At 41.0% G+C, this 17,373-nt stretch overlaps 2 protein-coding genes across 2 annotated transcripts; one reads left to right on the forward strand and one right to left on the reverse strand.

The window, feature by feature from the left end:
* Positions 1–2,071: 2,071 nt before the first annotated feature.
* Positions 2,072–14,951, reverse strand: bysl (bystin like). Its single transcript, XM_004068458.4, has 7 exons — positions 14,578–14,951; positions 13,793–13,949; positions 13,557–13,695; positions 5,982–6,115; positions 5,739–5,899; positions 2,785–2,887; positions 2,072–2,670 (listed from the first exon to the last, which is right to left on the reverse strand). The coding sequence occupies exons 1-7, from the start codon at positions 14,840–14,842 to the stop codon at positions 2,316–2,318; spliced, it is 1,314 nt and encodes a 437-aa protein (XP_004068506.1). The 5' UTR covers positions 14,843–14,951; the 3' UTR covers positions 2,072–2,315.
* Positions 14,952–15,038: 87 nt separating this feature from the next.
* On the forward strand, positions 15,039–16,628 carry med20 (mediator complex subunit 20). Its single transcript, XM_004068459.3, has 4 exons — positions 15,039–15,162; positions 15,335–15,480; positions 16,028–16,281; positions 16,352–16,628. The coding sequence occupies exons 1-4, from the start codon at positions 15,149–15,151 to the stop codon at positions 16,571–16,573; spliced, it is 636 nt and encodes a 211-aa protein (XP_004068507.1). The 5' UTR covers positions 15,039–15,148; the 3' UTR covers positions 16,574–16,628.
* The last annotated feature ends 745 nt before the right edge of the window (positions 16,629–17,373 follow it).

Genomic DNA, 17,373 nt, shown 5'->3' on the forward strand with positions numbered 1-17,373 from the left:
GGATGGTCACTTGTCTTTGCTAAATTCAAAGTGTTTCCTCTCATTGGACAGGAATGATGGCTTGATGATTTTTGTCATCTGTCATCACACCTGTGGTCTGCTGTGATGGCACTTGGTCGATACGGTAAAGTAAATTAACCTACCATATCTCAATCCAAAATTGATTAATGGTAGGCTGTATATCAACTCGATTAACAACTTGCCTCAACAAGACAGATCGGTTGGATCATAGGAATAGAAATCGATTCATCACTACACCGCTAGTAGCAAGTATACTACACCATGTATGCATAGTTCAGGAAGTATAATAACTGAATATGTGAACATTTTAAGTTGACAATATATAGATAGTGTATAAAAAGTTAACTTTTAGACTAAGGATACTTGTAGACTAGTATTTGCTAAAGGTACTCACAAATTCAGCCTGTGGATCCAGTTATTTCACCAAACTGTAATAACATTTTACATGTTTCTACATGAACTTGGTTTCCAGGAACAGCTTTTTTGGGGTTTTCTTGTTTCATTTGGGATTTTTATGATTCCAGACATGGATTTTGGACTTGCAGGGCTACCTACAGTCACCTTTCAGGCCAAAACTGGTTGTTGGTTTTGCGCTCAGGACCAAAAATCCTCTTATCATGCCTTTGTGAAAAACAGGGTTGAACAAAAATACTTTAAATCAAATCAAGGTTTATTTATATAGCACTTTTAAAACTCAGGTCACTCAAAGTGCTTTGCATAAAAATATAATCAAATTTAAAAAAAAAAAAGGACATTGTATTGATCTAATCAATTCATCAAATTGATGGCTCTCTATTCCTTTCAGGCTATTTCTTGTATTATGGGGAGCAAAAAAAACACACTTTTCTGTTAGTTTTTTTTTTAACATTAATAGGAGTTACATATCTGTTTTGAAACATTTAGCAGGGGGAAAATTATTTTTCATGAAATAACTAACATTTTTCTCCATCTGCTCTTCTCACAGTTCGGGCCACAAGTATTCAAAATTAGTTTTGGTAAAGTTTAAAAAAAAAACAGTTTAATCTCATGAAATTTAATCATATCGTCAGCATGTGAGTCAGAATCAAATTGAGTATTTTGGCAGTGACAGTGCTGGTGAAAGATCTTCCTCAAACAGTTTCAGCAAACTTAGTATTTGGACATTTATTTCGACGTAAATCTTTAATCGGCCTTGAGAACCTGATGGGTTCCCATCAGGTGTTACCATTAAAATCAGAGAAACTGTTGGGACATTTGTTTGGCAGATGGTTGCTAAATTCTGGGCCAGAGCGGTCATCGAATCTCCTCTGGTTTTGTACAATACTACCTGATGAGAGTTGCTGTTTAAAAACATGTTCATTTTACTGCAACATGCAAACAACTAAATTTCATGATCTGTCGTCATGAGGTTAGAATCCTGTTACAGCAACGTGCAATCAATTCAACACTTTGGCTCTATTACCCAAGTAATTTAGGTCCTTGTTAGATCCTTTACATGTTCTATCATTGTGTGTCCGAATTCCTTCTCTACCCAATACATAGTGCACTAAATAATGCATTCGCCATTTTGTAGTGCTGCCCGAATCTACATTTCCAAAATCCAGTGCCCTAGAAATTTCCAAGAGGTCTCTGCAAAATTCCAGTGTGCATCGATGCTCACTAGATCAACGAATATAGACCACAATGCATTGCGTCGGAACAATTTTTGCCAAAAAAATGTATTAAATTGTATGTTTTTTAATAAACAATCAACGTTTTCGTTATCTTCTGAAGACAGTGGACTCATAAATGATCATCGCAAAACACTAATTTTAAGAAGATTTTAACTTTGTGAAATCGATGATTTCATATTCGCTATTTAAAAATAAAAAAGTAGTCAGCATGGTGTCGAATTACTTTAAAATTCAGGGCACTACATAGTGCCGCACTATATAATTTTTTAGTAGTTGGGGGTTAGGGTGGGAATTCAGACACAGCCTTAGTATTAATGTAGATTCGTTTCCAGCTAATCAGCAGTTTTCTCCTCAATTAGTGTCCCTGAATGATGTAAGATGTAAAGAAATAAATCAACTTTTACAAATTAGGTTTTTATTTTTATTCCAAATAGTTTCCTTAAAGAAACAAAAATTTTACCAAACTCTTAAACTGATGTAAGGACAGTTATGGGCACAAACCGGTTCATATTGTTCCTGGCGTTCTCTAGGGAGGCACAGAGTTTTGAAACCCTCTCCGTGTTACAACAAGAAGTTTGATTTACTGGAAGATCTATAATCATAAAGAAATGTGAGAAGAATGATCAACTTTCCTAGCATGAATCAGTGCATTTCTACAGTAACAGGAAGCCCAATTTCAATGTCCCTGGACTCTGAGTTTTGTAACTCCCTACGAATTTCTGCAGAAATGGGAGGGTGTGTTTGAAGCTTGAGTAGCTCCAGCAGAGCCGTTTTCTGTTCAGAGGCCAGGTCAGCCTTGTAGCGCTGTGCCAGGGTGAGCAGACTCTGATGCCACAGCACAGGAAGAACACGTTTTTCACTACGGAAAGACAGGAAGTGGGCCACCAAGGCATCCAGGACACGGAAAGGCAGGGCGTACTTCTTGTCGAGCAGCAGACGCAGGAAAATGCTGTTGGCGCCGTTATACTCCATCTCTGCCAACTTCAGCATTGCAGCGCTGAAAGGCAAAATCAAACCTCTTATGTAATGTTGGGCTTGCCACAGTAGAAAGTATTACAAAGCTGGTTTTATCAAACAATAACATCTGGACATCAGGGTGCAGAGGCCTCACCTGGAATGCAGCACAGGGATCGAACACTTTGTGAGAATGCTGCCAATGATGATGGCTTCTCTGAGAGTGCATGTCCCAGATTCACACAGAGGAATCAGTATACCTGTTTAACAATAAAAAATAAACCAGGTGAAGACCATAGGGAGTAAATGCTCCACAGGGTAAATTTCCATAAAAATAAAAAATAAACGGGTTCTATATGAATTATTGAATTCGTCTAACATGTTACATTTTGGACAACTGTTAGCTTGTGGGCAGCTTTATAGACATTTGCATGATAGGTTTTATTGTTCATTTCATTCAGACTCTTGTAAAATGCTTAAATGCAGTTTTGTTTAGGACAAACGTTCAGCTTGTATGCAGACGATGCAGTCTTTTACATACATTAGGGCCGGCCAGCTCATTCCTGGTCCTGGAGATCTACCACCCTGCCTGTTTTCCAGCTCTTCCTGCAATCCTTCCTGCTGATCACCTGGATGGAACAGGTGTGTTCATTCAATCATTATGTGGAGATATCTGACTGAGCTAATCAGGACCCAGGAGAGCTTGGAGATCTGGGAAACAGTCAGGGTGGTAGATCCCGAGGACCAGGAACGAGCTGGCCTACATTATGGAAACACTTTAAACGGTTTCTAAAACGGTGACAAATCTTTCTGCTTACCCATCTAAAAACAGCTTGAATGTTGTTTACTAAAGCTAACAACTTGAAAGGTGTTCTTAATATATATACATCACGCAATGTAGAGAAGATTGAAAGTTTTAGGTGTTCACTTAGACCAGGGGGGTCAAACTCATTTACATTGAGGGCCACATCAGCATAGTGGTTGTCCTCAAAGGGCCAGATATAACTTATACATGTAACTTAATGTAAAGAAAAATAAATGTAACTACTCCTTAATGTTAGATTACTCATTTGTTTATTTATTATAACTTTTTAAAGTGACAATTACAGTTGCATAGAAACATATGTTTTCTTCTTACTTTAGCATAAATCCTTTTACATTTGATTCTGTCAGGTTAGGTTATATGGACAGTGTTTAAGTCCTAATGTATAGTTGCCCAATCTGATATTTCAAGTCCGATTCCCCCTAGATATGAATAAATACACACCAATTTTTATTTTAAGAAATTAAAAACCTTTATGCTCTCGCAGGCCACATAGAATTTTGCCCCGCGGGCCTTGAGTTTGACACGTGTGACTTAGACCAAACATTTCGTCAATTACACAAGTAGCATTAATGATGTGGCTAAAAGCCTCCAAAAAGAACCATTTCTAATTCTAAATAATAAACATTTAGCCCATGTGCTATCTTGTGGGGTCCAGATGACCCCCACCCTTACATTGACGTGTTCTCCCTACCATGACAAAGGTGGATAAAGGTGAAAGATTTCATGTAATCCATGGACACCAGTGAAGATCACAAATCATTGAAGAAAAAAGGTTCAGAGCACTGCCTCCAAGAGACAAACTACGTGCCTCCAAGGCACGTTAATGTTGGGAGTGGGGTCATCTGGACCCCACCAGACAGCACAAAGGATAAAAAAAAAAAACTTTTTAGCATAAAATATTATTAGTTTTGTTACCCTTATCAGGTATGAATGTATGATAAAAAAAAATTGCTCCACAACCCTAAAAAATTGTTCAACATAGTCTACAGCAGAAAACTAATAAGTGGAAGCAAATGGATAGAATACCAGTTTAATCTCCATAAGATCCTCTCCCTTTTTGCACCAAGACATTAGAAAAAAGACGTCCAGATACGTCACAAATACGGGCCTTCAATAGTCGCTTATTAAACTTATCTGTGTTTCGTTTGCACTCATTTAATTTCATTTTTCTCTATTGTAAATGTAACTTTATAATGTTTTAGTAGTTTGCCCCCCCACACACGCACCTGTCCAGGTAATGTGTGACTCTGAGGTCAGAGATAGTTTAGCTCAGTAGGAAGTATCTGCTACTGCTAATAAATATAAATACAGTTCTGTTTTATATTATGATTAAAGCTTTAATTATCATTACTCATCTTGAGAGGATAATACTTGTATCAATGGTTATGGAAGCTTAGGTATTAAAGACAAAAGATGATGTTGCTGCACTGGAGAGAAGCACTGCCACCTAGTGGTGACACTTGGAGGGGATGTTATGTTTTAAAGTAGGTCATAGTTTGGTTTGGAACAATGGTCTTCTTAAACTGAAACCCTTTTTAAACATGAACAGCAACAGCATTAAGGGATAGAATATCTTTATATAATAAAGTTGTAGGTATTGAAACTATTTGACTCAGTTTAGTACATATGAATTATTATCCTCCCAGAACCAACAAAGTCATCTGGCCTGCAGACATTTAGTAATCTTTGATCATATTTTTTTTTTTACAATCAAGTATACATACTACAGTCATTTAATCTGTGACACATTCCAATGAAAATAGATTCCATGATTTGCAAAAAGCTGCTAAATCCTTGCATTTATTTCCAAATTTGTTTTTGCTTTGACATGTTTTCTTGGTGCTAGTTTTGTTGATGATGAGGTGTGCTCCTGACCATTTGGCCAGGTTGCCCTTGCAAAAGAGATCTTAATCTCAGTGGGTTATCAGGTTAAATCAATTAAAAGGGAATTAAATCACTGACTTCTTTCATCAATGGCTAAAGCCGCAGGGATTGGAAAACCTGACTGTTCCTCTCAACTCTGCAGATTACTGACTTCTCTTTAAAGAAAAGAAGAGCAAAGATCTTTTTATACTCCAACTCAGGTGAGTCAAAAAGACACTAAAAAAACTGCCAATATAGAACTTTGACAGCTGCTTAACGGTATGTTTTTTAAAATCTTGGGTCTCTGAAGTGATATCAGCTTGTATTTTTTAATATTCCATTTGTCACCAAACTCAAAGATCAAAATTGTTTGCAGACATTAAAAAACCAACGTTCTCCCTCCACATCTGAAGCAGCGGTACCTTTAAACCATGCTCCCGGTTTGAAGAGGGCCTTCTTCAGAGCGCTGTAGAGATGGAAGTTCAGCCGCTTGTACTCTGCAATGTCATCCCTGACCCGCGGCAGCAGCACCAGGTTGTAAAATCGCTGAGCCATTCGTTCCTTGAGATTTGAAGAGAAAATTCTGCGACAGAAACATTTAAAATGCTGTTTATGAATGTTGAACATCTGACGGGTCCATCTGCGGTCCTTGTTTATAAAATCACCTGGTTGCTTGGTACATGGCAGCTGCACTCCAGCTCTCAGGCTCAGTCAAATACAGGACCTGCTCCCAGTTTGCCAGCGCAGGAATGATCTTAAAAGCCTTTGGCAGTTTACCGCTGCGATATTTGGACAGAACCTGAACCAAGAAACAAACAAAGAAATCAGAACTCCTCAAACAATGCAGAAAATAAGATATTGAATATTTATGTGTTCAAGTTTTTCAACGAGATCCCCCCTTGATCAGTTTAAATGACTAAAATGTATGGACATATATGAAACGTCATCAAAAAATACATTTAAGGGGGATCACCTATACTCTAAATCAGTGTTTTTCAACCAGTGTCCGCGGCACACTAGTGTGCCGTGGGAGATGGTCAAGTGTGCCGTGGGAAATTGCCCTCATTAATCATTCACTGATCTAAAAACATTTCCCATCTCCAGGATTTCAGCTCTGTGTTCATCCAAACAGGCCCTGATAAAACACTGAGGAGTTAGGAATATGAACGATCTTAAAATTACTATTTCTTTGTGTTTATTTAATTCTATTAAAGACATTTTGATAAGAATGACGTTACCGCGATTTACCTGCAGCTATGACAGTTTGTGGAAAAGTCCCGTCCCTTTAACTGTCTCCACCAATCATTCTTGAAGGCTTAATCACATGTCATCAGTCTGACCAATCAGAAGTGCTTAAAGTCTTCACTTCCTTGTTCTTAATTCTGCTGATAAAGTCGCTCAGTTCTAACAAAAATACCAGCTAGAGCTCGTCTTTAGCGGTGTAGCTTTCCACAGAGTCCGGTGTCAGACCGTGAAACAAGTGGACAATACAATGAAGCTCAGAGACGCGAGTCTTTCTGCAAGTTTTCGGCACTTTTCACACCACACCTCCCATGATGCATTGGCTTAAAGGGCCAGTGTCCCAGCGCACAATGAGTTGTCCTTGCGAAATTTTTGGGTTGTACAAAAACAATCGATATAATTTAAAAAAGCGCTGTTTTAGGTGAGACCGATGTGACGAAAGAAAAAAATTCATTGGCGGATTTTTAAAGAATTTTCTTGGTGCACAAAAAAGGCGTTTAGCTCCAAAAAACAAGCAAGAATTCAGTCCAGACTGTTACTTCTACTGTAACCCTTGTGCTATCCTAGGCACTCTAACGTAGGGAGTTGGGTCATCTAGACCAGTGTTTTTCAACCAGTGTGCCGCGGCACACTAGTGTGCCGTGGGAGATGGTCAAGTGTGCCGTGGGAAATCACCCTCATTAACTGATATAAAAACATTTCCCATCTCCGGGATTTCAGCTCTCTGTTCATCAAAATAGGCCCTGATAAAACACTGAGTAGTTAGGAATATAAAAGATCGTAAAATACTTTTTCTTTGCGTTTATTTTATTTTATTAAAGACATTTTGATAAGAATGATGGTACCGCGATTCAGCTGCAGCTCCGGCTGTATTTAGGAAAAGTCCCGCCCCTTTACCTGTCTCCACCAATCATTCTTGAAGGCTTAATCACATGTCATCAGTCTGACCAATCAGAAGTGGTTAAAGTCTTCACTTCCTTGTCCCGATTTAGCTCGTAAAATCGCTCAGTTCTAACAAAAATACCAGCTAAATCTCGTCTTTATCGGTGCAGCTTTCCACAGAATCCGGTATCAGACCGTGGAACAAGTGAACAAAACAATGAAGCTCAGAGACGCGATCTCCGCCGGCCGTTTTTTGCACTACATCTCCCATGATGCATTGGGTTGTGAGAGTGAAAGCGCACAAGGAGATCTGTTGTTAAACGTCTTGAAACCAACGAACACACATCAAACTGTTTTTAAATCTTCTAACTTAACTTTTATTGCAACTTTTAGAAAAAAAACAGCTGCAGTTTCCAGCTTTTTCTGCAACAATTATCTCAAAAATGCATGCGAGATTGTGGAGGGGCTGTAGATCAATACATACTGAGTTTCTCCGTTTTTTTTTTTTAATTTTTGGATCCTGGTGTGCCGCGGGATTTTTTTTAAGGTTAAAGTGTGCCGTGGCTCAGAAAAGGTTGAAAAACACTGATATAGACCCACTAGACAGTGCTCTGAACCTTTTTTCTTCAATGATTTGTGATCTTCACTGGTGTCCATGGATTACATGAAATCTTTCCACCTTTATCCACCTTTGTCATGGTAGGGAGAACACGTCAATGGAAGGGGGGGGGGTCATCTAAGATAGCACAAGGGTTAAGTAGTTCTTCTATTCTCCACTCGTCACCTGTATTAAATGCCACCTGGTTTTTTTTTTGTTTTTTCTATTGGTTATCAGTATTAAAAACCACCTGTCAGTATGGAGTTAATTCAGTCTCAATAATCAGAAATTGCACACAACCTGTAACACAAATACACACGCTCTGATTCACAACTGTACTTTTACGCAAACGTGCAATATTAATTTGGAAATCCACACGTTGTGTTTGACAAATGCACACCCTGTGTTTCACAAACACACACGTTGTGTTTCACACATGCACAAAAAGTTTTCTCACAAATGTACATGCTGTGTTTCACAAAAACACAATTTTCAGAAATGCACAATAGATCCTTCACAAACATCATTTTAGGTACACTTGTGATATGAATTCACAGATCATGAAAATGTTAGAATGTGATTCACAAACCCGCTCTCATTTGTGAATCTCCCCACATTTGTGAGAGATTATTCTACGGTGAATATTGAGACTCCCTTCATGCAGCAGGTCAACTAATGTCACCGATGAATCTGTCAATCAAACTCATCAGCAAAGCAGGCGTGCTGGCTTTCAGCCAATCCAATGGCCCCATTGACTTTCTCCAGCTTTTACACTGATGTCGGAACTGAAGGTGCACGGCACACAAGCATGGCGGAAAAGTTTTAAAGTCCGAAGGTGCAAAGTCCTCTAGTTAGTAACAAAATCAAATCATCCATTATCATTATAGTCAGTCTAGTAACTCTGTTCTAACTTTAGAGGTAACGCAACAGGACAGTTGGAGGCTGACTCCACTCTCAGCCCTGATTTGAAGAATGAAAAAAAAAACAAAGGTGTGTGTGGGGGTATTGACCTGTGGGGTTTACTTTGAGGTAATGTAGTCACGCTGCATCTTTAATATGGAGAGTGGTACAAAGTGATGCCAGTTTCTCCACAGAACTTTTTTTGGAAGCTGAGAATTTTTCTCCTCCACCTTCTCATGATCCAGACTGAAGAGTCCAAGGTGTCTGAGTGCTAAAAGGTCGCTAGTATCATAGCTAATAAGGATAAAGTATTAGCAAACTATGCTGAGTGAAACATTCATTGAAATCTCATCACCAGGGGACAGTTCTCTGGATTCAATTCCAACTGCATTCAACAACTGTTGCCTTGCTTCCAAATCCACTGGAAATGTTGAATGTTTGCGTAAAAATACAGTTGTGAATCAGAGCGTGTGTATTTGTGATACAGGTTGTGTGCAATTTCTGATTATTGAGACTGAAATAACTCCATATGTCTGCACCCTTAAAGAGTTAAACTGCAACCTCTCCAATATGAACAAAGAGCTGTCAAAGGACACCAGGGACAACATGAACAGAGCGATGTATGGTGAGATCAGTGAGAGCATTGAGGATGAAACACATCTGTACCATCCACCAAGAACACATCGTCCAGGAAAACAAAGGACCGGCTCTGATGAAAACACTTTGTGGTTCTGGAGTGTTCTAGTCTGTCTCTGGACTTCAAACCAATACAGAATCTTGGATGGAGTTGCTGTGTCCGGATTCCCTCACTACTCCGTAACCCCTGAAATACTGAACTATCATGTGTTCTTAATTTAATGCAATTCAGACACGTACTCACTACATTTCACATCATCAATTTTCCAAAATAATAACCTAAAAATGTTGAGCAGTTGAGCAGAAGACTATTTATTTATCCGGTACTAGGTTAGTACTGGATCAAAGATCGACCAGAGACCTTTGCTTTTTGGCTCAGCTCTCTCTCCGATCTTCCCTCACTCGTGAACACCTGGGGCAGGAGTACTCTACCCACCCAGAGATGGCAAACTACCTTTCTCCGGTCAAGAATCATGACCTCAGATTGCTTACCCTCATCCCAGTCGCTTCACACTCGGCTCCAAACCGCCCCAATGCACGCCAGAGGTCCCGGCTGGATGAAGCCAACAGGACAAAATCATCTTCAAAGAGCAGAGAGGAAACGCTGTGGTCCCCAAACCAGACCCCCTCCGGCCTCTGGCTGCGCCTAGAAATTCTATCCATAAAAACTATGAACAGAACCGGTGATAAAGGGCAGCCCTGCTGGGGTCCAACATGCACCAACAGGTCTGACTTACTGCCGGCTGTGCAAACCAAGCTCTTGCTCTTGCCATACAGAGTACAGACCGCCCTCGGTAAGGCTCCCCGGACCCCATACTCCCAGAGCACCCTCCACAGGATACCATGAGGGACAAATCCACGAAACCTACTGCAGATTTTGACACCCCTTTCCTTATGGGGGGGTACAGGGGGGGCTTTTAGCTGCGCTAACGAAAAGAAACAACTCATTTGGGATAGAAAATAAAACACCTAATAGACAGAGTGAAAATGCCAAAAGGAGAGAGCAAAGACTGATTAGAAATCTGAGTCACTTTAAACATTTGTTTTTGATCTGCCATTATCTCTCTTTGCATTCAACATAACATTTGGTTTAAATAGAAACTGTAGTTTTTCTTTGTAAAATAATGGAATAATTTGTCCGGTAAAAATGTGCCCAACCGGTAGATTTTTCCATCTATCTGCCAACTTGGCTAGTAAAAAATTAAATGTGACCACTGGAGTTGTGACTTCAAACTTGAAGCAGCAAAATCTGTCTGAAGGTTGTAACTGCCAAAAGTGGGAGTATGACAAATTTGTTTCAACGCCTGAAACAGACACTCTGTAGAGAGCGAGAAGCGTTTCTCTTTATGAGATGCTCAAGCCAACAGTAGCTCACAAAACATCTGCTGCGTTGATCTACAAATGTTTTTACAGCTCCCATTTAGTAGAACTTTGAGTTGGAGCGTATTTCCAAAGGAGATGTTAAAATCAAGGTTTTGGAAAAATATTCTGTCATTTGTCATTTTTGTTAAAGAAAGTTAAAGGGGGGAGAAGAAATAGATTAGAATCAAAATCGAATTTGGTGTGAAAAAATCTGAGATTTTATTTTTTTGGCTCAGTTCTACAGCATCCCTTACCACCGGATTTGGGGGTTGCCGCCACAACAGGCACCTTGCGACCACAGCGTCAAAGAGCAGCAGACACACTGTGCCACATTGCAGCCAGTAACATATAAAGAAGCGGATTGCTGTGCTTTTTACCAGGCGGCCTCAGATACGAACGAGTGAAGCACTGCAGTTGCGCCGCGGCTAATGCACGAAGCATTAGCCAAAATGCTATTGACAAAGAGGGTCAAAGTTCTGCAGAACCTCCACGCAATAGATTCGAGTTCAGCAACCTGATGGATCCGAGTCATGTGTACAACGTCGAGGCAATGAGCGGTGAAATCCGTGTTTACCGCGTGTGAGAAAATGGCGCTGCAGAGCAGACTGTCATGGAAACAAAGCATCTTCGCTACATTAAAGCAACTTTCCTTCATCCTGTCACGCTGCCTCATCATCACACTTTGCTGTTTCTGGAAAGAAATGTTGTTTTGTTTTGTTTTTTCCCCTTTTTTTTGAAGCACAATTCAGGCTCCTGAACCGTTTAAAAGTTCTAGAGAAGCTATGTTAAGTTATATTGAAAATAAGCAGCACTTTATTTCCCTAATCATACTTTTAGAACATTATTGGTTAAGGCACATTCATTCCATTTTTTTCTTATACTGAAAACTATTTTGATGTGGAAATCAGAAAATGTTGTTCATATTTAATATGAGCCTCAGACTGGAGAAGGTACCAGTCCTCTGGAGGACTTCCTGCCTGGTTCCGGCTCCAAAAGTACCTCGTCCTACGGAACCGAACCACTTCAGACCTGTTGCCTTAACCTCCCACCTGATGAAGACTATGGAGAGGATCATCCTCAGCCATCTCTGCACTCAGGTGAGCTCAGCACTGGACCCGCTGCAGTTTGCATATCGACCAGGCATTGGGGTGGATGACGCCATCATCTACCTGCAGCACCTAACCCTCTCACCTGGAGTCCCCTGGGAGCCCTGTGAGAGTCATGTTTTTTTGATTTCTCCAGTGCTTTCAACACCATCCAGCCATCACTGCTGAGGAGGAAGCTGGAGGTTGCAGGTGTGGACCAACATCTGGTTGCTTGGACCATCAACTACCTCACAAACAGACCACAGTTTGTGAGGCTGTGTGTCTGATGTGGTGGTCTGCAGCACGGGGGCACCTCAAGGGACTGTGCTCTCCCCACACCTGTTCACCCTGTACACATCGGACTTCACCTACAACTCCCACCACTGTCACCTGCAGAAGTTCTCAGAGGACAGTGCCATTGTGGGCTGTGTTTGTTAAGCTAAGCTAACATCCATCATGGATAACCCCTCCCACCCCCTGCACCAAACTGTAGAAGCGCTGACCAGCTCCTTCAGCATCAGACTGTTGCACCCTCAGTGTAAGAAGGAGCGCTACCGCAGGTCATTCCTCCCCACAGCCATCAGACTGTACAACACCGTGTTATAGTAGCTGTGTTTACATGGGCAAAAGTAATTGGAAAGAACACCTGAATCGGAAGGAAAATGTGTCATGTAAACACACCGTTCAGAATACTCTGCCCTGATCAGACTCGTTTGGATCAAAATGTCTTTCCGATCGAGATAGGTGGGTTATGCCGATTGTTGATCCAATCGTGTTACATGTAAACAGTTCATTCCGATCGTGTCACTACTGCTCTGGTTTAACGTCACGCATAGACGGTGTATCGCTCCAGAGAAAGCTTTGGAGCGCAAACAGGACCAACCGGCTGCTCTGCGGAGGACCGGTGAGAACCGCCGCTCTGCTCTCGCCCTGCTGGCTCTTCACCTCTCCCCTCTCTTACACCCCTCACGAGGGGGCTGCGAGGGGGAGCGCTTCGTGCCCCGTGACGTCTGGACCCTGCGTGGTCCGGGCTCGGGTGCCGGTGGACGGAGCGAACTGTGTCTCTGAGCAGAGCAGCCGGATTCATAACTTTGTGTTTGAGGGGAGTGTTTGTGTTCATCAAAAAAGGCTAATGTTGTTAGCGCGTGTGTTAGCCTCTCCAGGGTTCTTCCACAAAAAAAAGCACTGACCACACGGATTAAAATTAAAATGATGAGCGAACAGGCGCTTCATAATATTCATAACATTGATAAAAGCACGTTTAGAAGATCGTCTTGTATATTACCGAGCTGCTGCATGAATGTATGTGGCAGCTCGGTTTGTTTACTGTGGGACCCATTTCCTCTTTCGGTATTTTCAACACTACTGCTCATGCTCAAATGATTTATTCCAACCGAAAGTGTGACCCATGTGAACGTTTGTTCTAATCGGAAAAAGGTTTTCTGATCCCATGTACACGGTTGGATTTTAATCCGATCCAGATATTTTGCGCATGTAACCGCGGCTTATGTCTTCAATAATATAAGAAAGCTCACCTTTCCCACACCTCTATAAACCTCTGTAATTCTGGGGTCCAGCTGAGGCATGGGGCGCCCTGACACCTCCGACATCACCGTCCCCACTTCGGTCTGCTTCTCAGTGATTTTCTCCATGATTATGTCTGCCAGGGTCCTCCTACGAGAAAGAGAAACATGTTAGTAGGGACAGAAGAAACTGGCCTGGTGGTTTCTGTTTGTTGTTGTTGGTTAGTCAGAACTGCCATGTTTCTTGCCTCATTGGTGGGTTTTTATTCATGAACATCTCAATGGCCTTTTCGTCTTCTGGGTCTACAATAATTTCAGCATCACATTCGGTTTCTGCCGCCCCAGAAACTGCTTCTCCCAGTGCGGGCCACTCTTCATCCGAGTCTGCATCCCCAGATTCAGGACCTACAGTTACAGGAGTGTTTAGAACTCACATAATGAAAAGATGCAGATCTAGATGTATGGAATCACCCAACTAACTACAGAAACGAGTAAATGAAAACATTATTACTTCTATTTTTAAGTATTTATTTACTGAAAGTATTTTAATTTGGAGTGTTTACTAAAACCATCATTAGTGAACAGTTAACTTTATTTTTAAGTCATAGCATTAGTGCATCCCTTAGCAAAAAGTAGTCTATTTAAGTAAACTACAAGTATACTGTCTATACTAAAAGTAAAGCAGTAAACTAGAATTTTCTTTTTATATACATTTAAAATTTTCCAATAAAAGTCTGAAAAAGTATTCAGTTACTATATGTCCTACACTACACGTACATGGTCTATACTTGTACACTACTACACACTTATTACTCAAGTATCCTTAAGTAAACTTCAAGTGTACTTGTCTTTGTTAAGGGTAGATGGGTCTGAATTGTGATGAATCTGTGATGCAACTTTACTAAAGTTGGTCATCGTTTTCTTCGGTAAGAAAAACTAGAACAAGAGAGAACCTTTAGAAACCTTAATCAACGGCTTCTGTTTGATCATTTTCTAAACTGAAGCGGATGTCCTGGTTCTGATCCAACATTACCAAGAACAGTGACCGGTGTCGCCTTCTTCTTCTCCGGTACCAGCCCATATTCGGTCTGAAGCTCCTCTTGCTGAATTCGGGCTTGCTGTAGGATTTTCCGCGACAGCCGCTCGTCTACGTAGGTGTCGTCGCTTTCTGGCCGCTGGTCTCTGCTCTTAACCCGGTTGCGGGCTCGGACCGTGTCCGTCTGCAGGATCTGGTCAGCCAGCGCCACGGATCCAGAGCTCTTTTCTCCTCCACCTTTAGATTTCTTCACTTTCGGCATCGCTACAGCTCCAAAAAAATTTACAAGCTAAAGCCTGTCTATGCCTTTTTAGTGTGTAAACACCCAGCTGTTTAGCACGTGCGGACAAACGGCATGCGCGACAGAGGCAGCGGAAATACATTACGTCACATCCGGTTTCATTAAAAATGTTTCGAAACATTATATATGAAAGAACCTATGTTTATTAACTGAGTTAATCAGTTTAACTCAATTCGTCTATGTTCACTTGTATTTTTATTTTATTTTTTCCTTTACCGGAAGTCAATTTGTTTAACCGGAAGTAGTTGCGAAGGAGGCAAAACAAAAATGGGAGTAACTTGGTAAGGAATATTTTGGCTCATTAAAGTGTAATTATTATTTCAACATAGTTTGGTTTCGCTATGTTTATAGGACCTGTCTATTTCAAATGTTTGTTCTTTTGGGGAAAGCGTGCTCCTCCCCTTCATGGATGCGTTGGGTTGTCGCTGCTCAGTCGGGTGTTTTGTCTTTCAGTGTTTGTCAGGTGCCCATAGCGGAGGGCAAGAGTGTGCAGCAGACCGTGGACGTCCTGCAAAAAAAGCTGGAGCAGCTCGGTTCTGTGAAACAAGGCAGCTTCTGCGTGGATTGTGAGACATACCACGCCACGGGAAACGTTGTCGGTAAGCTCGCTACTTTTTCAAGCATCACGCGGGAAACATATTAGTAGTTATTTATTCATGTGGTAATTAGTTGTGGTTGCTTAGACCTTTAAAAAGCAATTAAAAAAAGGTGATTGGCATATGAGCTCCGTTTGTGCCCTTGCATTTAATTGGTAGCATTTTTAACAAGAACATTCAGGGCTTTTGCTAATTCTTCCTTCAGACACATCTGCAGTAAATATGGGACACAATTAAGCATACATAGCCACTTTATCTTATGTGTGTTTGTCAAATTATCTTGAGAATATTTTACAAATTAGATAAGGGTCCTATTAGTTCTACTGGAGTGTGACGACAGATCACCCCTTCAGCTGCACTTTAATGGCTCTGGCCTTTTATGGTAGAAACCATCTCAAAGCCTTACTATAAAACCAAATATTGTTTAAGGTTTTAGACTTTAAAAACCTTTTTTACATCAATAACAGATGTGCCTTTATTTGAATCATGGATGTGGAGTTTATGTATTATTGAGTTGAATGCATCATCCAGTGTTTCCCGTCTGTCACAGGTCAGCCCTCCAAGCTCTTATACGTGATGCATAACTCTGAAACCCCTCTGAGCTGCATGGCCCTATTCGAAGGAGGACCCTACTTAGTAGCTGATGCTAACTTTGACGTCCTCATGTCCAAGTTAAAAAGTCATTTCCAGAACGCCAAGGGACACAAGGTGGAGAGTCGAGGCTCCCGCTACCGATACTGTGACTTTTTGATAAAGGTGGGCACTGTGACGATGAGCTCCAGCGCCAGAGGCATTTCAGTGGAGGTATGGAAATGCAGTTTGTCCCTTTCAGCGGGACGGGTGGACATGATGTGCCCTGTGTGTTTTACTGCAGGTGGAGTACTGCCCCTGTGTGGTTCCTGGGGACTGCTGGAACCTCATGAAGGAGTTCATGCAGTCTTTTCTTGGCACCAGCGTTCCCGAACTTCCATCTGTGTTTGCTGCTAAACCCGAAGGGCTTTTTGCAGCAGCGGACTGTGTTGACACCATGACGCAGTACTTGGAGTTGTTCAACAAACTTCGTAAACTGCAGATCCCAGGGAGTAATGTACGTTAGGTCAGGAAAGCAAACTGGCCTTTTTGTATTTTATTTTCTTTTGGGGGGGGGGGGGGGGGGGGGTTGTATCAAATGCTTGATTATGTTTTTCTGAAACTTTTGAAAACCAACTTCTGGAACATTTATTTTAGGAACTTAGTTGAATGTCTTTGCAATAAAGAAATCAGGTGGAGGTAAGAAACCAGAGCCTTTTTTTAATGTAGCTGATGCATTTTTTAGTTCAGAAAATGTTAGGTGAACTAGAAGGAGCCGCATTTCCAGAAGAAAATTCAGGGTTGAATGCTATATTGTTGAATGAAAATGAACCTTTAAAGGGTAAGAATTGGCACAAAAAAGGAAAGAAATGATCAAAGTTGAACAACAATAAAGTGAAAACAGCACAATAACAAATAGATACGTGTGTGAAAAATGCCAGAGGGATCAAACCAGCGAGCTTCTGCACCAAGGATTCCCCATGGATTTCTATGGAGGCAAAAATCCTGGAATATCTGGAAAAGTTCAAGGATTTGAAGGACTATAAAGCACAAGCCAGTCTCATACTTGATAAATGTCAATGATGCATGATAACTGACCACATTTATTGTTTTAAAACCAAAAAGCTACTATTCCCTTTGCAACACTCCCAACACCAAACAAAGTCATGCAGATGAGCCTCAGTTTAGCGCAGTGACAGTTATGTTAGAGGTTAAAATAAAAAAATTAGAAACAATAAAAAGTTATGTGAGAGGTTCAGCGATGTGGCATCGCTCACAGGGAGAGTCGTTCATCCCAAGAAATAGATTCAGATGGATGGCGTTCAT

This window comes from Oryzias latipes, chromosome 5, assembly GCF_002234675.1.
Source record: "Oryzias latipes chromosome 5, ASM223467v1".
Classification (NCBI taxonomy): domain Eukaryota; kingdom Metazoa; phylum Chordata; class Actinopteri; order Beloniformes; family Adrianichthyidae; genus Oryzias; species Oryzias latipes.